At 55.7% G+C, this 24,858-nt stretch overlaps 1 protein-coding gene across 1 annotated transcript in view; it reads left to right on the forward strand.

Moving 5' to 3' along the window:
* ANKRD11 (ankyrin repeat domain 11) overlaps positions 1–24,858 on the forward strand; it is a 145,886-nt gene that overhangs the window by 90,451 nt on the left and 30,577 nt on the right. The window contains exons 2-3 of the mRNA XM_011927988.1: positions 8,000–8,145; positions 18,671–18,809. Coding sequence (XP_011783378.1) covers positions 8,059–8,145; positions 18,671–18,809 — 226 coding nt within the window. The 5' untranslated portion in view covers positions 8,000–8,058. The remainder of the gene's footprint in view (positions 1–7,999; positions 8,146–18,670; positions 18,810–24,858) is intronic.

A 24,858-nucleotide genomic window follows, 5' to 3' on the forward strand; every position in this document is an offset into this window, starting at 1 on the left:
GTGACACGCTGCAAACCCCACTGCTGTGAAGCATTTTGCACGTGTGTCTCGTGTGTGTGTGCCTGCCTTTCTTTTGGACGTGTGTGTCCAGAATGGCATTGCTGGGCTATAGGGCACACTTGTGTTCATTGTGAGTAGAGATTTCCAGATGCATGAGTTGGCCCTGATGAGAATGGACCAGTTTGCTTTGCTCCACCTCTTCGCCAGTACTTGAGTGTATGAGTCAGGGTTCTCTAGAGGGACAGCACTAATAGGATAGATGTATACATGGAGGGAAGTTTATTGAGAGTATTGACTCACCCATCACGAGGTGAAGTCCCACAATAGGCCGTCTGCAAGCTGAGGAGCCTGGAAGCTGGTCCGAGTCCCAAAACCTCAAAAGTAGGGAAGCAACAGCCACACCCTTCAGTCTGTGGCTGAAAGCCCCAGAGCCCCTGGGAAACCACTGGTGTAGGCCCTAGAGCCCAAAAGCTGAAGCACTTGGAGTCTGATGTTCGAGGGCAGGAAGTATCCAGCATGGGAGAAAGATGGAGGCTGGAAGACTCAGCCAATCCGGTCCTTCCGCGTTCCCCTGCCTGCTTTACTCTAGCTGTGCTGGCAGCTGAGGAGATGGTGCCCACCCAGATGGAGGGGGGCTCTGCCTCTCCCCGTCCACTGACTCAATTGTGAATCTCCTTTGGCAGCTCCCTCAAGATGCTCCCAGGAACAGTACTTCGCATCCTTCAGTCCAGTCAAGTTGACACTCAGTAGTAACCCTCACACTTACGTTGGGTTTTAGTTTGCGTTTTCTTGATGACTTAGCAAAGCTGAGAACTTTGCGCCCACTTGCCGCCCTTCTGGCTTTTTCTCTTCTGTGAGGCACCACGTCGCCCCACCTCCTGTGTCCACGCTCCTGTCGGGTGGTCCGTGTTTCTGGAGCAAGGGGCCTCTGTTATGTTCCACAGCCTAGTGACCAAGCATGTGTGTGAGGGGCCAAAGCAGAGGCCAGAGATGCTGAACGCCCTCTCAGTGCTGCTGCCCACCCTGTGATAACAGAAGAGGTAAGTGGAAAACGGGGCTGCAGTAGAGAGCCTGTGTGCCTTGGAGCATAGAGGGTGGGAAAGCACTTTGGGAGGCTGAGGTGGGCAGATCATGAGGTCAAGAGACGGAGACCATCCTGGCCAACATGGTGAAACCCCATCTCTACCAAAAATATAAAAATTAGCCGGGCGCACTGGGGGTTTGGTTTGAACCTGTGAATTTTGGGGTGTGTGAGGGGGCTGACACAAACATTCAGACCATAGCAAAGAGATTCTACCCCGTGGTTTGTGGTACCCGCCTGGCCTTGGCCAGTGTGGCTTATGGGGTGAGAGGGAGGACACCCATGTTAGGAGCCCTTTCCACAAAGTGATAGCTGGAACCCCACAGTTGATGTGGCCCTGAGGAGGAAGGAGAGAGTTGGACTCTCGGGGAGGGCTCTTCAGAACGTGCAGGGGTGTGTGGAGGCTGGACAGAGACAGAGACGCTGATGTGAACTGTCAGGCGGTGCCTGGGAGGGCCTCTGTCCCTTGGCTCAGCCCCTGCCCACAGTTCTGCCCCTGCCCTGGGCTCTGCCCCTCCCACCGTCCTCGGCTCAGCCCCCCTGCCCTCGGCTCAGCCCCTGCCCTCGGCTCTGCCCCTGCCCTCGGCTCTGCCCCGCTGCCCTCGGCTCTGCCCCCATGCCCTCGGCTCAGCCCCTGCCCTCAGCTGCTCTCCCCTTGCCCACTGAGATGGTGAGAGGTGAGAGGCCAGTGGTGCTTCTCTTCCACACCCGGGCTGGCCACAGTGCTGTGGGCCATGGGGTGTGTCACTCAAGGGCTTTGCACACAGTAGGCCTGCAAGGTGTGCAGCTCTTTTTCCTTTTCTCGTTTTTTTCTTTTTACCCCGCTCAGTCGGTTGGCGTCTTCTGTCCCTCTGAGGTGTGCACAGGGCACCACTCCTGACGCAGCCGCTGGAGAATGCGCTCCTCCCTTTCCATAGAGTGCACGACAGCCCGCAGGGCTCAGCCGGAAAAAGGCAGGGGTTGCTGTAAAGCATCCTTCAGACACCAGCCTGGGAAGCATGGCGAAAGCCAGCTGCACAGAAAATACAAACATTAGCCAGGCATGGTGCCATGGGCCTGTACTCCCAGCTACTTGGGAGGCCCAGGTGGGAGGATAGCTTGAGCCCAGGAGGAGGAGGCTGCAGTGAGCTGTGATCACACCGTTGTACTCCAGCCTGGGCGACACAGCCAGAGCTTGCCTCAAACGAACAAACAAAAGAACTCTTCAGATAAAGATAAGGTATCTGGAGCATGGCCGTGTGCTGCAGGCAGGCCAGGCCTCATCACCATGCAGGGTTGTGCCCAGGGCCAAGGTGGGAGCAAGCCACGGTGCCACACAGGACTGCTGCCTCCAGCTGGTCCTCACTCCCCTTTTCCCATCCTCCCCAGTAGCCCCCTCAAGGCAAACAGGCCTTTGGTGTTTGATCCTCTCAATCACAAGTGTGTTCCTGTTCTTTGGAATTGGAGCTGGGATGGAAGGTTCTTGGAGAGCTTCCTTTGAAGGGCTTCCCTCCCCTTTTTCACCGGGCTGCTGACTTCCGGGTCTTCCTCCTCCTGGGCCTCCGAGGCCACGAGCCTGCGTGAGGGGAGGGGCTGAGTCACATCCCTTCTCAGGGGCTTTGAGCACCATTTGATATGTAAACGTTGGGTCATTACACAAGCTAGTGGTTGGTGGAGCTGTTCACTTACAGAAGGAGAGGACGTTTGCCCAGGACGTACGTAGCCCTGTTCTATCAATATACTGTGGAAGACAAATCTGAATTTAAAGTGTTCTCTTTCTCTCTGGGAGTCTTTGGACGGTAATGTCACATCTGTTCAGGGAGAGAGACTTACCCAGGTGGAAGGGGGCTTGGTGTTTTAATACAAATGACAGCGAACCCTTGAACAACACAGGGGTTGAGGGCGCCAGCCTCCCGTGCAGTTGAAAATTTGAAAAGTGTGTAACTTTTAACTTTCCCCAAACTCAACTAACAGCCTTCTGTTGACCAGAGCCTTCCTGACCACATAAAGCCAGTCACGCACATTTTGTATGTTACGTGTGTTCTACTCTTACCGTTAGGGTAAAGCAAGCTAGAGACGCGAAAAGACTAAGATCACGAGGAGAAAATAGACTTAAACCTCACGCAGCAGCAGCAGGTCTCCACAAATGGCTTTCGTCGTCCTCGTTTTCACATTGAGGAGGCTGAAGAGGAAGAGGAGAGATGGGTCTTGCGGTCTCAGGAGAGGCAGGGGTGGAAGAAAATATGGTGTAAGTTTGTGAACCCACACAGCGCAGACCCAGAGCCCGGTTGTACAGGGGCAGCTCTACTCACATTCCATCCCTTTATTGAAGGGGCAGTGCAAACCCAAAGAAGTCTTTTTTTTTCTGTGAGTTTTCAGAATGAATTGTGTCATTACAAGTTTTTTCTGGTACAGTCCTTCTCAGATGTTAGTGTGCAGAACAGAACATGATTAAAGCGCAGGTTTGGGTTCAGAAGGCCCGAGAGGACCTGTGAATCTCCATGGTCCACGGACTCCCTGGTGATGCCAAGGCCTCTGTCAAGGAGTGCTCCTGGGCAGCCCCCGCCCCACAGCTCCCCGCTCCCCACCTCGCCCCACAGACTCCTCCCCGCAGCGTCCTCCCCGCAGCTCCTGCACCACACCCGGCCCTGCAGGAATCCTGCTGGCCGCACAGGTGTCTCAGGGTCGTCCTGGCCCAGCTCCAATCTTAGAAGCCCAGGAGAGGCAGCTCCAGATTCCTCACCAGTGCCTGCTCTTCACTTGTCAGCTGAAGTGACCAGATAGGCTGAAATTCCTGGGGTTTTGCTAAACTGACCTTGCAGTAGTCAGTGTAACCCCTTCTGTGTCACGCTTGGTCCTGGAGGAGGGCTCTTTGGTGCTCGCTGCATCTCCTGTGGAGTGGAGGGAGTGGCAGTTGGGCTCCTGTGGGTGTGGAGTGGGAGAGCGTGGTGCCTGGATGGTTTAGGCGAAGACTGTGCTTGCTGGCGCATGGTGGGTGCTAGAAACCTGCCCTGTGCTTTCCGTGGGCCGGTCTTGACAGCATCTCTCACCCCTGAGTGCTCTCGAAGCCACCTTCAGGGAGGAGCAGGGCATCGTTCCTGTCATGTCTGTGTAAGGATTTTCTTTTGCGCCCCACTGCAGGGGAGGCGGAGCCCCTCTGGGCCGCAGGGCCTCCCGCAGTGTAGAGAGGACAGGGCAAGGATGGCTGTGCCCAGCATCGCTGGCCCCGGATCCCAGAGCTGGCCCCAGACACTGTCCACTCTGCTGGGCTGAGTTATGTCTTTATTTTGGCACAGACGCGGGGCTGCCAGGTAATCAGCAAGTTCCCTGAGCCCACAGCATTGGCGCCGTGGCTTCTGCCTCAGGGAGTGTGCCGGTGGCTCGTGTCGGGGACTCCTGCCACCCTGGACTCTTGGTGACCCTGGCAGTCCACAAAGCCGGGACTGTTGCTGTCATGAGGTGAAGTAACAAGGAATGCGTGGCCTGGAGCTGGTCAGGGCCGGGTGCTGGCCGGCTCCTTCAGCAGCGGCTCTGCATTTCCCTTCCTGCGAGCCGAGGGCCCCGTGCTGCTCACCACAGGGCGTGAGTCAGCCCCACTGCCCCGAGGTGTGTTTCAGTCTCCTGCTGACTCAAGGGTCATGAGTTGAAAATAGACTTTGCCTGATAACTTGGAAATGAGGGAGATTTAGGTTGCACTTAAAATGCATCTAGGCAGGGACAGGCAAGTCACCTTCCTGGAAGAATCTCTCCCGGGAGTGAGACCTGGTGGCTCCTGCTGTGTAGCCAGCTGTGCGGCGTCGTGATGAGAAGGCACAGGGGCCCGGCCCGGGCAGCAGCAGAACTGTGTAAAGAGGGGGCTCTCAGCTTCTCCGACTGCTTTATGTGACAGCTCTGCCGGGGAGGCCCGGGGGCGTTACCACAGCCCCCACCCTCGGACAACGCCCACGAGTCAGCAGAGCCTGTGGTCCTGACTCCTGAGTGCCGTGCAGCCCCTGGGAGAAGTCACTGACAGGCTGAGTATGGTGCCTCGGCCCTCGGCTGGCTCTGCTTTTTCATGGCAAGGGGTGAGGCTGACCAGCCCTGAGCCCGGTGGAGGGAACACAGGGCGGTGTGGGGGCCAGAGGTGCCAGAGGCATCACCAGGGCAACTTCCGGGAGGACTGGGATGGCAAGTTTTGGAAGAGAACAAAAGCAGCTGGAGCCTCTGTCCTCATCTGGTCTCCCATTGACAAAGACTCTAGAGTGGACCGTGTGCTGCACGCCTGGTGCCTGCAGACGGGTCCTGGGAGGTGTAGGATGGGCTAGATGGCAACTACATCCAAACCAGCTTCATCCACATCCACCCCGATGCTTCAGCAGCACATCTCAGCTGTCACCATCTCGATGACTGTGATGAGGTTGGTGGTCCATGGAGGGCGGGGGCTGGGGTTGCAGGGCCTCAAGCACATCGTTGCCATCGGTAACATGTAGCCAAGGCCAGGCGGGCATGAGGGTCCTGGAAGGGCAGCAACCTGGATGGTCTTAGCTGTCGCCATGCAGGTGGCGGGAGAAACCTCCAGAAAACACAGCGTCCACCTGGGACAACACTCCCGAGCCCCTGGAGCGTTCACAGTGACGCAGGCCGTGAAAAGTATTCTGCCTGGTGGGTGCCACCCACCTCGCCCACCTCCTGAGTGGACTCGCAGATCCCTGGTCCGTCGGGGAAGGTGCCTGGGCATAGCACCAAGCTAGGGACATGGAGAGAATGGGGTGTTTCAGGAGTGAAGTGATAAGCCCCCGCAGTGTGGGGCCCGGACGCCGTCCGTAGGCCGTGGGGTCTGTTTCCTGACCACACCAGAGCTGTTGAGCGTGTCCATGGGCCACAGACTCACATTTGGGATCAGGACAGTGGACTCTACCATGGTGAAGGCCCCATTTTTCCATCATGAGAGCAGGCAGTCTGGATTTTTTAAAACGTTACTTCCTGATAACCCTTAAACTTCTAAACATTACCACGGAGCTTCTAGACAGCCGTACGTTTGAACAGCCTTCCCTGAGTCAGGTGCTGAGATGCCAGTTCTCCAGGCTGAGACATTCCAGTTTTGTGGAAGAGACTGTAAAATTCATAGGTTCAGGTAGAGGGAGAAAATAGCTCTGGCCTCAGCCATCAGGGATGACGGATGGAAACACCTGCTCACCTGCACTGCAGGTGGAGGCGACAGGCAGTGAATACGTTGACCTGACCTGTCCCTCTCTCCAGAATAACTTTAGATGTGTTCTTGTGCCAGTTAAATACCAAGACAGCACTTTGTGGGATTTTATCATTTATTCTGGAAAGACAAAGCAGGTCGTGAGATGGTGTTGGAGGAGAAGCATCTTGTGGTCTCGCCCAAGCCTGCGTCCAGGGGCAGGTGGCACACGGCCTAACCTTGAGCTGACAGGGTGGAGGTGGGAGAGGCTCGGAGTGGAGCTGTGGCTCGCAGATAGGTCTGCACATCGTGTTTTAAAAGCCACACCAGTGGCTTTTTGGGCATGAGTGAGGTGGGTAAATATAGGGGAAGCGAGTTGCGGAAGCTGCTTCTCCCAGCATGGTCATGCACAGAGGTGCTGATGTGGCAAAAAGAGCGGAGACGTGTACCCAGTTCAGTTTGTATGAGATGTTTTCTATCTGACGATGTGGCGAGGACATGACGGGAGGACAGTGGCTTTGGGCATGGGGGCGTAGGTATGTCCCCCATGCCTCTTGTGAGTGCACCTGGGAGGCCTGACTGTGATGGTGAACAAACCTAGAAGGCCTGCAGGCAGGGAGGAGGCCTGTGCTCTAAGAGGGTCTGTGCCAGGTGTGGCGTGGTGAAGTTGGCGCCGCCACAGAAGAGACCAGGATGAGGCTGGGAAGGAGGAAGTGCGCTGGCACTGCGTGTCATAGAGGGGCCGCCTCAACCACGGGGGCCGGGAGTGGGAAGCAGAGGGCCGGGGAAGGCCTCCCCCGACTGCCTGTTGGGTTTTCTGACGGGGCAGAGCGAGTAGTTTGGGAGTGGCTACTTTGGAAAGTTCTTGCAGGCTTTGTGCTGTAGGCGTGGTTTCTAGTTTCCTTTACCTGGCTGTGCGCTGGTTTCAGGGTTTCAGGCAGGGCTTGGCCTGGGTGTGGAGTTGGGTAAGAAGGTGATTGGGTTGCATGGGAGCCCTTGACTGTCTACGAATTTGCCAGCCCTGAGAGGGGCAGTCTCTCGCTGGCCAGAAACTTCTTAAGATGCCAAAATTTCCTAAAATAAAACATGATTAATAAATACAAATAAAACATGATTTATACAGTATGTGTCCTCAGATTTCCTGGGAAACCCAGGAGCTGGAGCCTGAGGCCCAGGGGGTGCGTCTGCTTCCATGGGCGAGGAGTTGGGACCTCGGAGCTGCCGGGACTCCCTCAGAGACACCCCTGGCCCACCAAGTTAGGAACTGGGTGTGCAAAAAGCACAGGCCTGGTGGGGACAGGAGCTCCTTCCCAGGTGGTGAGTGAACTGTGAGGCTGAGGCTGTGGACGTGACCTGCCAGACCTGAGGGCTGGGGTACTGCACTGCGTGTCGTGAGCTTGCCTGTGCTGCGGGGAAGGGACTGCCTTGTGGCGCCTGAGCTTTTGGGTGCATTTGGTACCAGGTGGGACCCAGGATCCAGGTGCTGCCGACTGCCACCCAGAACACAGCCACAGCCTGGACCGTGTGTCCCTTTCTGCCCCCACGAAGTGCTTGACCCTTCTCTGTTCTCCTTCCTGCTCAAAGCTGCCATTCCTGTTGCTGGTGACCCCTTCATGGGAGGCGCATCCTGAGGAGTCGCTTCCTGGGCCTGGCCCTGGCCCCAGCCCTGATCAGAACAGCTGCCTGCCTTGACCAGTCGCTGAGTCTGTGTGAGAGTGGATGAGTTGGTGCTGCCTCTGCGTTCAGTGACTTGTGTGTCTTCTCTTTTGCAGCAGACGGTTGATGACGAAGGGCCGGCCGTGTAAATGAAGATCGGGTGAGGAGCAGGACGATGCCCAAGGGCGGGTGCCCTAAAGCACCACAGCAGGAAGAGCTTCCCCTCAGCAGCGACATGGTGGAGAAGCAGACTGGGAAAAAGGTAACGCTGCCCCCCACCCCTGTGCCCCCCACCCCTGTACGCTCACCCACCCACGTGGGGATGAGGCGGGAACGGGGTGCTGCCCGGGCGTGGCCTGTTCTCCGCCCTCCGGCCCTTTCTTTGTGCCTCTGTCTGCAGGCAGGAGTGTAGAGGGTGGTGAGGAGTGATCTTTCCAAAAGTGGCCTTGCTTTTTTGTGTTTGTTATCTGGGGACCAAAGTCAAGCGTTAAATAATAGCTTTATGTACAGAAATTGGCCTGAGCCTCCATATGGCTGCACGTTCTACCCCCAGAAATCCAGGATTTCTGTCCTGGCTTCCGTTAGGCCTGTCAGGCATTCAGATATCCTGACTGCAAGCACTGCCGGGGCATGTTACTTCCAACTGTGGTTTATTCCAAACATGAATAGGAAAGTGGGATGTGAATCTAAACCCCTGCATTTTATTTGTATGCGCTTAATACAGACTGGGGTGCAGACTTCCTGCCTTCCAGTGTGGGGGATGATGCAGTTTCCTGGGGTACAAGCTTCCTGTCCTGCAGTATTGGCGGGTGCTGCTGGGTTCTGAGGTGTTAGGAAGTGCAGACTTCCTGTCCTGCAGTGTGGGGGAAGACGCCGAGTTCTGGGGTGTGCCCAGCGAATGTGAACTTGGACAGATCGGGGTTCGAGTTCAGGCTTTGCCATGTGTTATCTTTGTGACTGTCAACAAGTCAGGTGTCTCCTGAGTCAGCTTCCTGTCTCTGCAGCAGGCACAGGAGTGTCTGGTGGAGTGAATGGTGAGGCAGGGCCATGCTGTGCAGGATGCGTGTCAACTCCTGCCATCCTGCCACTGTCGTCCTTTGATCCTCGTGCCTCCTTGCTCCTGACGGCCTGGCCTGTGTGGCAGGCTGTTCATCTGTAACCTGTCTGACCCTCGGTGGTCCCTGGTGGGCAGGGTCCCCCCACTGTGTTCCTGGTTGCCAGTTACTCTGGGCTGCCTTCTGGTCCCCAGGCCTGTGAGGCCTCTCGCTGCTTCCTGTGCTGCTGTGCTGCGGCCTCTCTGCTCACATTGTGGGTTTGGTGTGAGCTCAGCAGGGATTCCACATGGAAACATAACCAGCAAGACCGCCTTCCTCTCAGCAACAACATGGTGGCGATTCAGTTCACTTCTTTTTGGTGAATTCACTTCTTTTTGGTGAATTGTGGGGCATGTTGTGAACACAGACATGTGCAGGTGCTGAACGACAGCAGCTCTGAGACCCCTGATGTCTGGGCAGTGTCCAGGCGTCTGCTCAGTCCCGAGCTCTGGTGCTGTGTGCAGGGCTGGACGGGTCCCATGGCTTGCGGCCACCAGTGAAGGATGAGCAGAAGCCGATGCTTGGCCAGCACCACACTGCCGAGCTCACACGCAGGCACGCACCTGTCCGTGAAGCCTGTGGAGAGTAGGTTTGGCAGTTGGGACGGGCGTGTCCTGCTGCGCTCCTGAGGAGGTGGGTGTTGGGGTGCCGATGTGCGCCTTCAGCGGTGAGGCAGAAAGGCACAAGGGCAGGTCACGCTTCCTGGTGGTTCCTGCTCTTCTGTGGCTAAGTGCTCAGAGCGTTGGGATAGCTTTATGTTGCCGCCCCGGCCTCATCTTCCTCATCTTGTGGGGTGAGGTCCTGGGACTCAGCATTCACGGGGAGCAGCAGAGCTCTGCAAGTGTGCAGAATACTGTGCACACAGCCCAGGCCTCGCCACCGTCCTCTTGAGCTCCTGCCACTACCACCAAGCTTCGGTTTCAGCACGCTCCATGCCTCCAGTGAGTACTGTCTCCCAAAGAGGTGGTGGATGGTGTGGTTTCACCCCGAGCGTGTGGAGGCGTGAACCGTGTGTTTGGATCAGAAGAACCCTGTCACGTTCACATGGGTGATGCAGGTGGGGTTCCTGGGACCTCAGAATGTCTGTGAGAGGATTTCTTGGCTTCTGCACCTGGGTTGTGCTCTGTGAACAGAGATGTTCGGGTTGTGCCATCGAGGGTCTGACGCTGGAGTTTGGAGGGACCGCTGAGTGAACCGGGCCCGCGCTTCCTAGAGGACCCCAGCTCTGTGCCCGCAGGCTTTAGGGTCAGGGCGGTAGTGGTGGCCTGGGTAGGATGCAGAAGGCGTGTGGGGAAAGGACAGCCTGGCCCTGACGTTGATGGTGAGGTGGTGACTGTCACTCCCGTTCTTCTCTGTACCTGGGCCGGTGAAGATGAACAAGCAGTGGAGGGAGGAGGGAGCTCTCCTGGCTCAGGTCTCAGAAATGCTGATTGAGGAGGTGGTGCTCTGAGCCACTGGACACACCAGCAGGTGTGTGGAGCCCTTCGTCAGTGGACTTGCAGCGAAGGCCGTCCAGGCAGGGTAGCGTGAGACGAGAAAGGCCGGGAGAGCCACAGAGAGCAGGTCGTGTTGGCGCGCGAGGCAGGGTGTCATGGTTTGCAGGCACCTGCTCTCAGCTGCTTCGAGTTGTTCTCTTGCTTAAGAAGAAGAGAGACTTGATAAACTGGTCCTGATGTTGTCGATGGGAGTTCTGTTCACACATGTGCTGTGAGGGATGTGTGGATTTCACTCTGGGCTTTTCCAGTAAGGTAGCTGTGTTCTGGGTTCGAGTGTGTGTGTGTGTGTGTGTGTGTTGGGAGGGGTGGTTGACAGGGTCTGGCTCTGTCACCCAGGCTGGAGCGCAGTGGTACAGTCTCAGCTCACTGCAACTTCTGCATCCCTCCACACCCCTCCACCCTGCCCCACCGCCCCAGGCTCAAAGCAATCCTCCTACTTCAGCCTGCCTTGTAGCTGGGACTGCAGGAGCATACCAGCACACCCTGCTAATTTTTGTATTTTTTTGTAGAGACGAGGTCTCACCATGTTGCCCAGGCTGGTCTCAAACTTCTGAGCTCAAGTGATCCTTCAGCTTCGGCATCACAGGCATGAACTACCACAACCAGCCTGTCCTGTTTTGTTTGTTGGTTTGTTTCCAGCTACTCACAGTAAAGTCAGGCATTTTCCTCCTGCAGGCAGACAAATTTTAAATGCATTACAGGGAGTAGGGAGCTCTCAGTCCTAGTGGAGCTTTCTTAGCTTGAACAGGCTTGAAATAGAATGCCTGGGAAGACGCACTCCTGGTTGCAGCTGCTATTAGAAGAGGCTGTATTCCTTAGGGAGGAAGTGATCTCAGAGTGCCAGAACTCAGGTGCACACGTCTGACCTGCCTTCTCCTGGTACAGGCTGAAATGATTTCTGCTCAGTTTTCTACCATAAACTCCCTTTTCTCCAGATACAGTTTTATGTTATCAAAAACAAGATATTTTTAGATTTTTCCAAAAGAATCGTGATCTCAGTGACATACACATGGAAGATGGAAATGGAGCCCATGACTCTGCAGTACATCCTGACGCCGTGCTGACCTGACAGCTTGTGCGTGTCCCTTTGGCTGCACCAGTGAGCACAGTGGCAGAGAAAGGGCCCCTCCTGGAGACGGTTTCTCACCACTGCCTACCATGGAATCCCAGAACCACCGAGCTGCCTCAGGAAGAACAATCAGGTGTCTGCATCGTTGAGTGTGTTCTGATCCAAAGGTGTCCGGGGCCACAGAGAACAGTGTCATCCCCAGCCCCATGGCACAGTCACCCCGTCTCACTGAGCTCTGGGCACGCCATTCGGAGCACAGACGGCCTCACAGCCCCCTGAGCTCCACTCGGTGGTTCTCAAAGTGTGTCCTCCGACCAGCAGAGTCACCTGAGCGGCTGGAGCTTGTTAGGAACCCACATTCGCAGTCCCGCTCAGACCCAGCAAGCTGTGTTGAGGCCGAGAAGCAGGAGGTGGCGCCCACAGGCATGGAGGCTGCAGTTGAGAACTGAGCATGTGGGTCCTCCAGCGAGTCTCAGCAGAAACACCCCCAGTCTGTGCCAGTTACAGACTCACATCTGGTCTGAGGCCCCTTCCCAAAGGTGGCTTTGTCAACACTGCAAGTGGGGAGCTGTGAGCTATGTCCCCCAAGATAAGTATTCCAGAGTGACCTTAGCTGAGAAGCTGGGAAGCGCATGGCCGGGCCTCAGCATGTCCCACCTCAGGCTGTGGCTTCACGAGCAGGTCTGGGATGGGGTCTGTACTCAGAACAGAGCCCAGAACTCACCCTCATGCTTTGGGAGCAGCAGGAGGCCGTGTCTGATGGCGAGAACACAAGAGGGTGAAGCTGGGCTCAGACAGCCCTGAGGCCTGCGTGGGTGCCTGGAGAGGGTGGTTTCTGTCCATCGTTTCACTAAGGCAGAAAAGGACATAGAGCAGCATCACAGAGAAAGCCAGACTTGCCAGGCTTGCTGGACTTGGGTCCGCTTCTCTTCCCAGCCCTAGGGCTCAGAGCACAGGCCCTGGGGCTGGCCAGCTCCTGCCATTTCTGCTCACCTGACAGTTGGGCTTCCCCCACCACCCGGTTCACACGCCTGCACGCTGCCTCCGCCCCGCCCTCCCCTGCCTTACTCCTCTCTGTAGAACACGCCGTCCTCATCTCCTCCCACCAGAGGTTTAGCTCTGAAGCAGCAAATTTGCATTCTCTGTGTTCTCTGCTCTGCCACATGCTGTCTGCACTGAGGCTCACCTGGTACTGTGAACACCGAGCTCCTCAGGTTCTCACATTACCTTTAAGAAGTGGGAGTTCTTGGCCGGGTGTGGTGGCTCACACCTGTCATCCCAGCACTTTGGAGGCCAAGGCACGAGGATCACCCAAGGTCGGGAGTTCGAGACGAGCCTGGCCAACATGGCAAAACCCCACCTCTACTAAAAATACAAAAATTACCTGGGCGTGGTGGTGCATGCCTGTAATCCCAGCTACTCAGGAGGCTGAGGCAGGAGAACTGCTTGAATCAGGGAGGCAGAGGCTGCAGTGAGCTGAGATCTCGTCACTGCACTCCAGCCTGTCTCACTGTCTCACTCTGACAGAGTGAGAGTCTGTGTTAGGGAAAAAGAAAGAAGTGGAAGTCCTTCCCTGTGTTCCTGATTTTCATTATTAGAATAAAGCAAACACTTCCCACTTTAAGAAGAAAAAGCCAAGGAAATCCCCTTGGCTCTGGGTCCCTAGGCAGTGGTGCATAGGGTGCTCTGAGCAGCGCCCATGTCTTCACTCTTGCCCAGCTCCCAAGATAGAAGTCCACTCTATTTAATTTTTTCTTCTAGAACTCATGCTCTCTCTTAAAATCCTATCTTTGGCAAATGAAGGTCACAGAAGTTTTTCCTGTGTTCTGTACGTTGTATAGTTTTAGTTCTTAGATGTAGGTCTATGGTCCATTTCTAGTTATTTTGTGTGTGTGGTGTGAGGTGAGCATAGAGGTTCCTGTTTTGTATCTAGATGGGCAGTTGCTGTGTCAGTACTACCCTGATGCCAAGGCCAGACAAAGACACGGCAGGATAAGCAGACCACAGACCAGTGGCCTCACGAACACAGACATAAACATTTTAGAAAGAATTTTAGCAAATTGAGTTCATCAGTTTATAAAATAAAATGAATCATGTACCATGACCAACCAAGCAGGGTTGATTCCAAGAACTCAAGGTTGAACCTCCCATATCAATCAGTTTGAGTTGTTCTGTTATTAGACGGAAAAAAGAAAACCGTGTGATCACACCAACTAAGGCAGCAAAAACATTTGACAAAAGTCAACACACTCATAGTTTTTTTAAAAAATTGCACAAACTAGGAATAGAGGGGAATTTCCTCAGCCTGATACAGAGCGTCTGTGAGAACCTGCAGCTGACATCACATTTAACCTCAGAGACTGAATTCTGTCCACCTAAAGTTGAGAACAGACGAACACTGGCCATCTCCACTGCCATCAGCATCGTCCCACAGGCTCCAGGCAGCGCGGTCACCTACACGGAGGTCAGGCTGGAGAGGAAAGAGGAGCACTGTCTTTACTCAGAGACATCTAGTGAGGAAAGCCCAAGACGTCTGTCCAAAAGCTGCAAGAGTCAATGCGCTAGCATTGTGTTCCAGTATGCAGAAGTGTATTTCTAAATACTCATAAATAATAGAGGGCTGAAGTTGTAAAAATGTTTGCAGCAGTATCAAAAATACAGATAGTTTTGGGGTAAATTTGACCAAAGATGTGCTGCAAAACCTGTACCCCGAAAGCTGCAAAGTATTCCTGAGAGAAATTAAGCAACACTTGAATGTAGAGTGATAGAATATTCATTATCAGGAGACCCTCAGATCTCTCTCCACATGGATGTATAGTGTCAATGTGATGCCAGCCAAAATCCCCGTGCGCTTTTTTGGGTAGAAATTCATAAGACAATTCCAAAGTTAATAGGGAAATTCAAAAGACCTAGAATAACCAAAGCCACCTTGAGAAAGAACAGAATTGGAGGATGCAGTGTAGTGTCATTGTTTTCTCTGAAGCTACAGGCATGAGGTAGTGTGCTTCCTCTTGGCCGCGGGACAGGCCCATGGGTGAGTGGAACAGAAGAGAGCCCACAGGCAGACCCCACACACAGGCAGACCCCGCACCCCACACCCCACACACAGGCAGACCCCGCACACAGGTCGACCCCACACACAGGCCGACCCAGCACCCCACACACAGGCAGACTCCACACACAGGCAGACCCCACACACAGGCAGATCCCACACACAGGTCGACCCCGCACACAGGCAGTTCAGATACTAAGGCAGCTGAGCCGGGAATGGAACTGGAGAGGCTGGATGGCCTCTCTGTGCTGCAGTCGGTGGACAACACGAGTCTCGTTCGTATAAGAGAGATTGAGCTCCGGGGAAGGGTGTCCACTGGACATGGCTGTTTTTCAGTCTGTACAACTTTCTCTTTGCTGTGTGTGTGCTTCCCATGAGTGGAAGTCATGGTGTGATGGAGAATCTGCGTGTGACGTGTGTGGAGCCTACCTCGGGTCATGAGGAGGAGCCAGGTGACCAGCGGGCTGGTGGGCCCGGCAGGGTCTTGTGCCATGGCTGTCACTATCTGGTGGTCCTTGGGGCATAGTGGGGCTTTACAGGAGGTGCCTGATAAGGATTGGATTTAATGTTTGAGGTATTTGCATTTAGAAAATGAGAACATTCTGTAGCACGTGCAGGTGGTTCCTGTCGACAGTCCTCTTGTGCTGGTGAGGAAAGCTCAAAGGGGCCGAAACAGGGCCTGTCCCACCCCAGCTGCCCGGCAGGCTCTGAGCCCAGGTTGATGGCAGCCGCCTTTCTGGGGGCTGTGCCACGCTCCCCGTTCTGCGCAGCTGGAGGCGAGCCTTCTGTCACACAGGTGCCTTGCCCGTGCTGCTTTTCCCTCCACAGCTCGTTGAGGTGTAAGGAGCTGGGAAGTGAAAAAGAAACTTGTGAGCTTTTAAAGTGAACTATAGATATGCGCTATTATAGCTGGTAATTTCATCTGTAAAACCAGGGATAATCACCACCCAGGTGAGAATACACAATATTGCAGAGTCCTCGGGGCCTTCAGTAACGTTCCCCATTCCAAAAGTCACCTCTGCCCTGACTTCTGTCTCCACTGGTAGGTTTTGGCTGTTGAGATTTCCGTGGAAGACATTGGTTGCTCCACGGTGTCTGACTTGCAGGATTTTGCTACTGTTGGCATTCGGCATTCTCTCCCTTCGTGACTGTGGTCATGCCCAGCATTTGTGGGCCCTTCTGTCGATGAGCCAGTGTGCCCCAAGAACCACCAGGGAACCCGCATCCCTGCCAGCACTCAATGTGTGGGCCTGATGTCAGCAACGCTGACGGGTGTGTGGACGGGCATGTGGTGACGTCACATGGTGGTGTGGTGTGTGTTTTCTTCTGGTGGTGAACATGTCCTCCTGTGCTGTCTTCTAGAAGCTTCCATGTGTGAAGAAAGGCATTGAGCCCAGTCTGATTCCAGAGGAGGGCTTCTGTTTGGGGTACAGATGTTCCCAGCTGGGTTGCCAGATGCATCTGCCACTGTATGCAGAGGGCTGCTCCACGAGGCGGCTCCACGAGGCGGCTCACACCTCCTGTGTGGGCTGCACGCACCCCTGGTGTTTCCCCTGCACACCGCGTTTTCGTGGCGCTCACCCTCGGTGTTTATGCCATGCACCCCCCTTTCCATGGTGCGTACCCCGTGTTCATGGTGCACACCCCCCCGTGTTCGCGGCTCACATCCCCGGCGGTATTCCATTTGTATTCTAGAATTGTTCATTTGCCTTTGGACGGGCAGTTTAGTTGTATCATTTTTTGTATTACGAACAAAACAGCCTTTGAACAGCCTTGTGCTTCTTTGTGAACGCGTCATGGGAAACGCACCTGCAGCTCTCCCTCGAAGCCTCGACGGCTTTGCTGGGGTCTGCCGAGCGTGTCTTCTCCCAGCTGTCCTGGTGGAGGTGCTGGTGGGCATCTCCTCGTGGCTGTTGTTTGCATTTTCCTGATGAGAACCACCGTTTCGGGTGTCCATTGTCTATTTGGGTATTTTCTTTTGTGAAGTGCCTGGCGGAGGTGCCTGTAGGCGGTCTTGCCTTGACCAGGGCCCTGAGGACAGTGTTCCTTCTGTCCAGGCTCCCGGAGGCCTTGATCAGTTTGGGGCTTTCCTCCCACATCACAAACTGTGGACTTCATCACAGGCCTTTTCTGGAGCTGTTGAAATGAGCACATGGTTTTCTTTCCTTTATTTTCTTAGTGTGGTGAAATACATTGCTTTTTAAATTTCTTGCATTCTCAGATCTATTCTTGTTCCTATCATTTGTGTTATCTTGTTATATATATCCTGTCTGTGTTCATAAGGTATGTTGGTTTATAATTTTCTTATCATAGAATGCCCTCATCAGGTTCTGAAATTCGGGTTATGGTGGCCTCTTCACATGTGTAGTAGAACCCAGCCCTCATCAGGTTCTGAAATTAGCGTTATGGTCGCCTCTCTTCAAATGTCTGATGGAACCCACACACTGGGCCAGGAGTGTTCTTGGAGGAAGGAGTTTCAGATTGGAGCTTCTTTCTGGTGTGTGCCATTCTTTCCTGGCATTCTCCGGCCCCGAGGAGGATGCCTCTCACATTCCAGGTGGGGACTACATTCCGAGGGGGCCATAGAAAAGCTCAGTGGAGCTGCAGCCAGGCAGCAGATGAGCTGCATCTGGGCACCCAGGCCGAGGGCCGGAAGGACCTGCACTGCTGGGGCAGGTGTTACGTTCCTGAGGCCCCATCTCCCCAGAGATCCATCTGAGACCCTCCTCCTGTCCCCGTGTCTCACTGGAGAGGCCCCGTCTCACCAGAGACCCATCTGGGACCCTCCTCCTGTCCCCGTGTCTCACTGGAGAGGTGGGCACATTGCCATGGCTCTGGTCTGCTTGGCAACTTCTCTTTGACCCCAGTTGCCCTCTGAGCTTTTGCAGCATGTTCTCGAAAGCGCTCTCATGGTCACTCAGGGATGTCTCTGATTAACTGCCAGGTTTGGTGGATGCAGTGTTGATCAGTCAAGCTAGAAGATGCATCTGGGTCCCAGGAGGCAGGACCGTGGCTGGGGATGCTTGGGCTTCTCCCAGGAACAGTTGGCATCTCAGCCCTGGAGCAGCTGAGGCCTCCAGTGCTCTGAAGGCACCGCTGACCACTGCACACAGTATTTGCCGGCAGCTTACCTAGGGAAAGTTCCAGAAAGAAGGCTTACTGATGGGGAAAGGGGCTGTGTGTGTCACACCGTCTGCCTCCCCAAGTCCCGAGCGCTGTGTGCGTCCGTCACACGGGCTCCCTTCCCCATCCCCAGGGCACGTCTTCCAGCCAGTGGATTATGCCATTGAGGCAGTGCTTGCTCAAGGCCAACCTTGGAGCCGGGGCTGGATGGAGTTGGGGCTTCACAGTCCCTGCCCTGCCTCTTGCCTGGTGGGTGGGCCCTGCATTTAGGCCTGCGAGGGGCTCTGCTACCCCACAGGGGCTCTTCCCTGGAGCTCCAGGGAGGACAGAGATGGGGCTAGGGGCTGCTCACTGGCCTCTAGAACAGTGGAAAAGTCCACGTTCAGGAATGGAAAAGGCAAAACTACAGCACAGCCAGTGTGAAACAGGCAGAGTAAGAAGTGCTCTGCCAGAACTCAGAACTCAGGCTACAGGGAGCCACACCCGGCCACTCACCTGAAGACATGCCCCACCTGGAGACGCTGCTGGCCTTCACTCCACAGGAGGCTCCTGATGGGAACGTGGCTGTGCCTGGCAACACCTCTCTTTTGGGAAGGCAAAGCCATTGTTTTTCCTCATTGTTCAGTACCAGGAAGGCAGGAGTGGAGTGGGAGGTAGCGCGTGTCTGTCTCCTCTGCTTTCTCCACACACACACCAGCGATTTCCTGAGCGTCCCTCCGGTGTGCAGGATGAGAAATGGGCCAGAATCAGGGCTGAGCCACAGCCCGGCCCCAGGCTTCTGGGCGAAGGTCCTGCAGTCAGTGACCAGCCTCACACAGCCACACCCCGGGGTGCAGGGAGGGTGTTCGTTGCCCAAATAAGAGATTTGCTTCTCCTGGCACATGAAACAAAATCTTGAGAGCTTAAGAATGTAATTTGGGAACCATGATTGAAAGTATCCCTTTCTTTTCTAGGATAAAGATAAAGTTTCTCTAACCAAGACCCCAAAACTGGAGCGTGGCGATGGCGGGAAGGAGGTGAGGGAGCGAGCCAGCAAGCGGAAGCTGCCCTTCACTGCGGGCGCCAATGGGGAGCAGAAGGACTCGGACACAGGTACCAGCCCGCGGCCCCTCCTGCACTCAGCCCTCCACAGGCTGCCCGGAGCAGCCCAGGCAGGGCGTCCCCAGTCCCCGCACCTCCGGCTTTGCACTGGGACCCACGGTAGCACCCTGCACGCCGTCCAGGCAAGGGGCAGCAGGGGCGGGGCACAGGCCCCCACGTGCCACCTCCTCTTCAACCGAGGCTCAGGGCCAGGCCCCCGGGGCTGATTGGAGAGCTTCACTCTCGGGTCCCACACGCGTGGAGATGCACCCGGTGCGTGTCCAGCCCTGGGCGAGGTATAGGGCTTCTGACCTGTGGGTCTTCTGACAGCTGGACACAGGAGGGAGACAGTGGTTCCCCTCAGGGCCACAAAGGCACAGGAAGAAACTCCATTGCTTGTAGTAAAAACCAAAGGGAGCCCTAAAAGTGAGCAGGAGGCAGGGAAGTCTTCCCAAGCGCAGGTGGGGTCTGAGGCTGCAGAGCAGGAGTGCGTGTGCTGTGTGCATGTGCCTATGCCAGAGTGTGTGCCTGTGTGTGTGTGTGCCCGTGTGCCTGTGTGTGTGCCCATGGGCACATGCCCGTGTATCTGTGTACATATGCCCGTGTGTGCCCATGTATGTGCTTGTATGTGTACCCGTGTATGTGCTTGTGTGTACCCGTGTGTGTGTACCCGTATGTGCCTGTATGTGTGCTTGTGTGTATGCCCATGTGTGTGCCTGTGTATGTGTGCTTGTGTGTGCCCATGTGTGTGCCTGTGTATATGTGCGCTCATGTGTGTATTCATGTTTGCGCCCATGTATGTGTGCATGTGTGTGCCTGTGTATATGTGCGCCCATGTGCATATGTCCGTGTGCTTGTGTGTGTCCATGTGTGCGTGTTCATGCCTGTGTGCCCATGTGCAAGCCCGTGTGTGTTCATGTGCACACACTCCTGGTGGGTTCAGCGCCTCCCACAGTGCCCCTTCCAGTGGATTCTGTCTTGAGCTGCTCAGTGGGGAGCCCAGGCCTCTGCGCTGGCCATGCTTGTTCTTTGGTGATTCTTGTGTTCAGAGGCCTCCTTGTCCTCCTGGTCATCCAGCTTCTCTACAGCCCTGCTGGGGAAGGTTGGAGGCAGTAGAGCACTAAGCTGGCCACAAAGCCTGGAGTGAACCGGCCTGACATGCTGCGTCAGGCCCTGGGCTCTGTCCCTGGCCTCCTAAGACTCCTTGAATGCAGCCATAGCACAAGGCGTAGAGGCTGTGCCAGGATGCGGGTTTGAGAGCAGATGGGGAAGTGGTCCGGGTGATAGGGGCTCATGATACTAAGGAGATTGTTGAAGGGGAACGGCAGCAGGCACAGCCGGTAAAGAGAATCCAGGCCCTGGCTTTTGTCACCACAGCTCAGGAAGCTTCAGCCTTTGTGATTGTGTGGCTGCCGCAGGCCCGTGGCCCCTCCTGTCCTGTGTGGGGTGCTCCAGGGATGTGCTCACAGTAGCCAGGTGGAGACTCTGCCGAGTGAAAGGCCAGCGGAGAGGGCTGGTTTTCCCAGGTGGGAAGTGAGGGGCAGGTGCAGTGCCAGGCACATGGCTCCTGTCTCTGGGCCAGCACATCTGGGAACAGGAAGGCTGCAGGGACACCAGCACAGGCCCGGAGGACTCCTCTTCCCAGCAGCAGACAGCTCCAAGGAAGAACGTTGGGAGGCACAGGGAAGTGAGTGGACAGAATGGACAGGTCCTGCGAGGGACCTCAGCCCCCAGAAGGGAGGGCCTGGGCGACTCCCGGGAGCTCCCAGCGGTGCTGTGTCCTCTCGGGCTTTAGGCCTAGAGAAAATCAGTCCAGGCCTGAAAACCCTGTGCGTGCTCTTTTTGGTCCCGTGCTGGTTTTGGTTGTAGAAGGCCGTCACATCGATGCATAGTTGTTAGCTCTTTGTACAGTGGCCATGTGGAGTTGGCCTCAGACCTTTGAGGTGTTTCTGTGATGTCTCTGGAAGTGTTGCTGAAAGGGTTAGTGAGACAAGCATCTGCTTCTGCTTCCTAGGAGAACGATCCCGCTTGGTAAGATGGCGTTCCCAGGGCGACCCGGTGCCCACCGCGTCTGGCTGGTCAGGTCTCTTTTGTGGTGGCCGTTTCGTCATCGTGGAGAGAAGCTCTCCCCCAGGGTCCTGCTGTGTTGTCATAATCTTCCAGGGTCTGTCTGTTGATGGTTAGTGCCTGCCTGGTGCCAGCCCTGCTGGCCCACTGAGGCCGTTCTCACTATCTGTGGGTCTCTGGGATGTTTTCTGCCACAGCCCTGAGCGCTCCTAGAACTGTGTGTTGAACACCACGTCCTTTCTCTGTGAGGGGCAGGCCCAGGTGAGGACAGGGTAGGTGAGAATCCCTGTGAGGTGGGAAAACAGTAAAGAACATTTTGAAAATAGAATTTTCCAGGCAAGGACTGTGACAAAAAGACCTAAGAAATGTAGTATTTGTCTTCCTGTGTTTATCACCCTTTTGGGGCCAATTTTAATAACTTCTTGTTTAATGTTGCAAAACTAGATTTCCTAGGAAGATTGTTCTGATGTATGAATGTGGAGCATTGCGTATCCTAGAAGCTTGCATTTTAACCAGGACCCTCTTAAAGTAGCGAGTCCACGGCCGGGTACAGTGGCTCACGCCTGTAATCCCAGTACTTTGGGAGGCCGAGGCGGGTGGATCACCAGGTCAAGAGTTCGAGACCAGCCTGACCAACATGAAGAACCCGCACCCCTGTCTCTACTAAAAATACAAAAATTAGCCAGGCGTGATGGCACGCGCCTGTAATCCCAGCTACTCAGGAGGATGAGGCAGGAGAATTGCTTGAACCCAGTAGGTGGAGGTTGCAGTGAGCCACGATTGCACCATTGCACTCCAGCCTGGCGACAGAGCAAGACTCCCTCTCTAAATAAATAAATAGTAGCAAGTCCAACTCCAGTGCATTCAGCCCCACCCTGGGCCAGGAGGCAGGCTGCTGGGTGCTGTGGTTCTCACACACGCTGCGTCCCCTCCTTTCCCCAGAGGAGCAGTTCTTGCTCAGAAATGAGTGGGGTGGAGGGAGAGGTGCACGCCTCGGCTGTACCCATCTGGTGGCCACAGCAGGGATGAGAAGAGAAACATTGGTGCAGGGTTAACCGACATGTGATAGACAAGAGACTCTTCTCTGGTCCCCAGGAGTCAGGCCCCTCTGGAGAGGTGTGAGTGCCCCCAGGCATCCCTGCCAGGCCCTCCTCCTGCAGTGCCCCTGCAGCGCCCTCTGCTGAGCAGGCGCAGCCAGTTCCCCTTGCCATGGTGGGAGGGATGCAGGGTCACCACCGTCCTGGGTACCTTGGCTGTGTCCAAGTGGGAGAGCCTGGCGCACCTCCCTTAGAGACTTCCGTGTTGCCTTGGGGATGGCTTCCCGCCTCCCACACACAGGGTGGAGTCAGCCCTGCCCGTGGTCCAGTCCCATGGAGATGCAGCCTCTGCAGTGCTTAGTCAGGGCTAGGGGCGGCCTGCCAAGAACAACGTGGTTCTGTCTGTCGTGAATCAGCGCAGTTTAAAGCAGTCCCCAAGGCTATGCATCTGTGTGGTCCCTACACAGCAGCCTGGAGGCTGTCCAGGCAGACGTGAGCATGTAACACAATCACCTTTGCGCCTTCCAGAGTGCCAGGCAAGAGCCTGTCCCAGGACCAGATCTCTGTAAGGGCTGTGGGTGCAGCAAGGAGTGGGTAGGCACCTGCCATGTCCTGGCCCCAAGACAGCTTTGCCCACCGAGCCCTCTCAGACCAGCCCTGGGACTTTGATCCCATCCTGCCTGCCCTGTGTGCCTGGGGCCTCTCGTATCTGCTTTTGAAGTCTGTCCTTTACCACCTCAATGGTGGTCTCAGTTTAAAAACCCTTATCACTGAAAGCTTTCATATTGAATTATGTGATATCTGGGATTTGCTTCAAATTATACTAGTTTGTCCAGTTTTTCATATGTGTAAGTTTTCCCAAAACTTAAAGTAGCCAGGCACAGTGGCTCACACCCTTCCAGCACTTTGGCTGGAGGGTCCCTCGAGGCCAAGAGGTCAAGGCTACAATGAGCCGTGATTGCGCCACTGCACTCCAGCCTGGGCGACAGAGTGAGACCCTGTCCGTAAAAAATAAAATAGATAAATAAATAATCAGTCAATCAGCGCATGTTTTTGAGGTTGCTGTGCCTCATTGCCTGGCCTCCCTGGGGTTCTGGGGAGCCTCCTGCCCCGCTGTTTGTCCTGCGCCTTCGTCTGTGACCCTGAGTCTCGCTTCTCCCTGCCTAGGACCGCCGGGGTCCTGCTTGTCCTGGGGCAGCCACGAGGGAGCCCTCGTCAGGAGCGCCGTGGGCCGAAGCTGCCTGCCCTCTGCACGTGGATGTTTCTTTGGAACAAGGGGAAAAATTATGATTTTCTTATTTTGCTTTGACCTGTGAATAACGCCCTGGTATCTGGTGCCTGGGGTGTGCGCTCTGCAGTGCTGATGGGCACATGCTGGCTCCTTCAGCGTTAGGTGCTCGGCACCTTCAGTCTTTTCCTGACGTCATGTTTGTTCCTGGAGGGAAGACAGACCTAGCCACTGGGGTCTGTGGGATCTCCTGGAGGGAAGACAGACCTAGCCACTGGGGTCTGTGGGATCTTGGAACTCTGAATGCCAGACCTTGCCCAGTGCTAGAGGCGACGCGTGTGTGAAGTGGAAGAGGCTTCTCCCATCCACTCAGCCGCAGTGGACCCGAGCGGGCAGAAAGAGCAGAGTGCAGCAGGGGCCAGGCTGTGCTCGCAGGCAGGGCAGGTGCCTGGAGAGCATGGCACCCCGGGAGCCTCTTGCCAGGAAGGGCGTGTGCACTGCAGTGTGCTATGGACTGGTGGCCTCAGCTCATTGTCTTGACGAGGGTCCCGAGGCCCTCACGTGTGTGGGGATGTTAGCAACACACGGCGGGCAGCCCTGATGCAGTTTCTCACCGAGCACGTAGCAGACCCCATGCACCCCACGCAGGGCACAGACCCTAAGCACCCCACGCAGGGCACGGATCCCACGCACTCCTCGCAGGGCAAAGACCCCATGCAGGGCACAGACCCCAAGAACCCCATGCAGGGCACGGATCCCACGCAGAGCAGGGCCAGCCCAAGGCCAGGCCCCTCCCCTGTAGAACTCCTTACCAGGCAGGACCAGAGCCACAGTCACTTTCACACCATCTCCTTCCCGAGAAACCTCGGCAGACTCTTCCTCCTTTCCTGGCTACACGGGGGCCCCTGCCGCAGCCGGACCCACTGCTACCTCCTGAGCCTCAGGAAAGCAAGGTCGGCCTCTGAATACAGAGGACTCCGGTCCTGCCAGAGGATGCTCGGCCAGTGGGTGCTGGCATGCAAGCAGCCTGCGGGGAGGCAGAGTGGGGCTGCAGCAAAGGCTGTGGCGGTCGAGGTGATGGTGGTGGCCAGGTCTTGTTGCCATAGTGAGGATTCTGGGGTTACCCTAAGAGCCACCACATTCAGGCACGCATGAAAAAGCACATCAAAATAAAATGTTTGCACATGATGAAGAACTCCGCGTGATTGGTCTCTGGTCCTGCTATGTCCCAACCGTTTTTCCTCTCTAGATGTAAGCGGTTTCTCATACAAAGGGAAGGCTCTTCCTGTTTAAAATTCCGTATTCCCCAAGCTGCAGCAGAGGCCTCCCTGACTCCCCTCAGAAGTGCACTTGGGCCGATAGCCAGGCCCATGTTGTCAACACAACACAGACAAGCTGGGGTCCACAAGACCACCCCAGGCTCAGCGATTTGACAGGACCCCAGGGCTCAGGAAAAGGTGGTGGCTGCTGTGGGAGCAGTCAGCCGAGTGAGGGGGGGTACGCGGGGGCCATCTGCTGCCTCATGGCTCCCTGCTGTGGGACTTTGGGCCCATTTCTCAACCTTTCTGTGCCTCTCAGCCCTTTCATCCATAAAGCTCTGCTGTGTGAGGAGCTGTGGCCCCTTGACAGAGGGGCCCCCCCCGCCCTGTGCTCTCACCGCCTACGCACTTGACCAGGCAGGCCTGTGCCCTGCAGGAGTGACGGACACAACTCAGGCCTCAGTGCAGGT

Source organism: Colobus angolensis, unplaced genomic scaffold (assembly GCF_000951035.1).
Source record: "Colobus angolensis palliatus isolate OR3802 unplaced genomic scaffold, Cang.pa_1.0 Scaffold76, whole genome shotgun sequence".
Lineage (NCBI taxonomy): Eukaryota > Metazoa > Chordata > Mammalia > Primates > Cercopithecidae > Colobus > Colobus angolensis.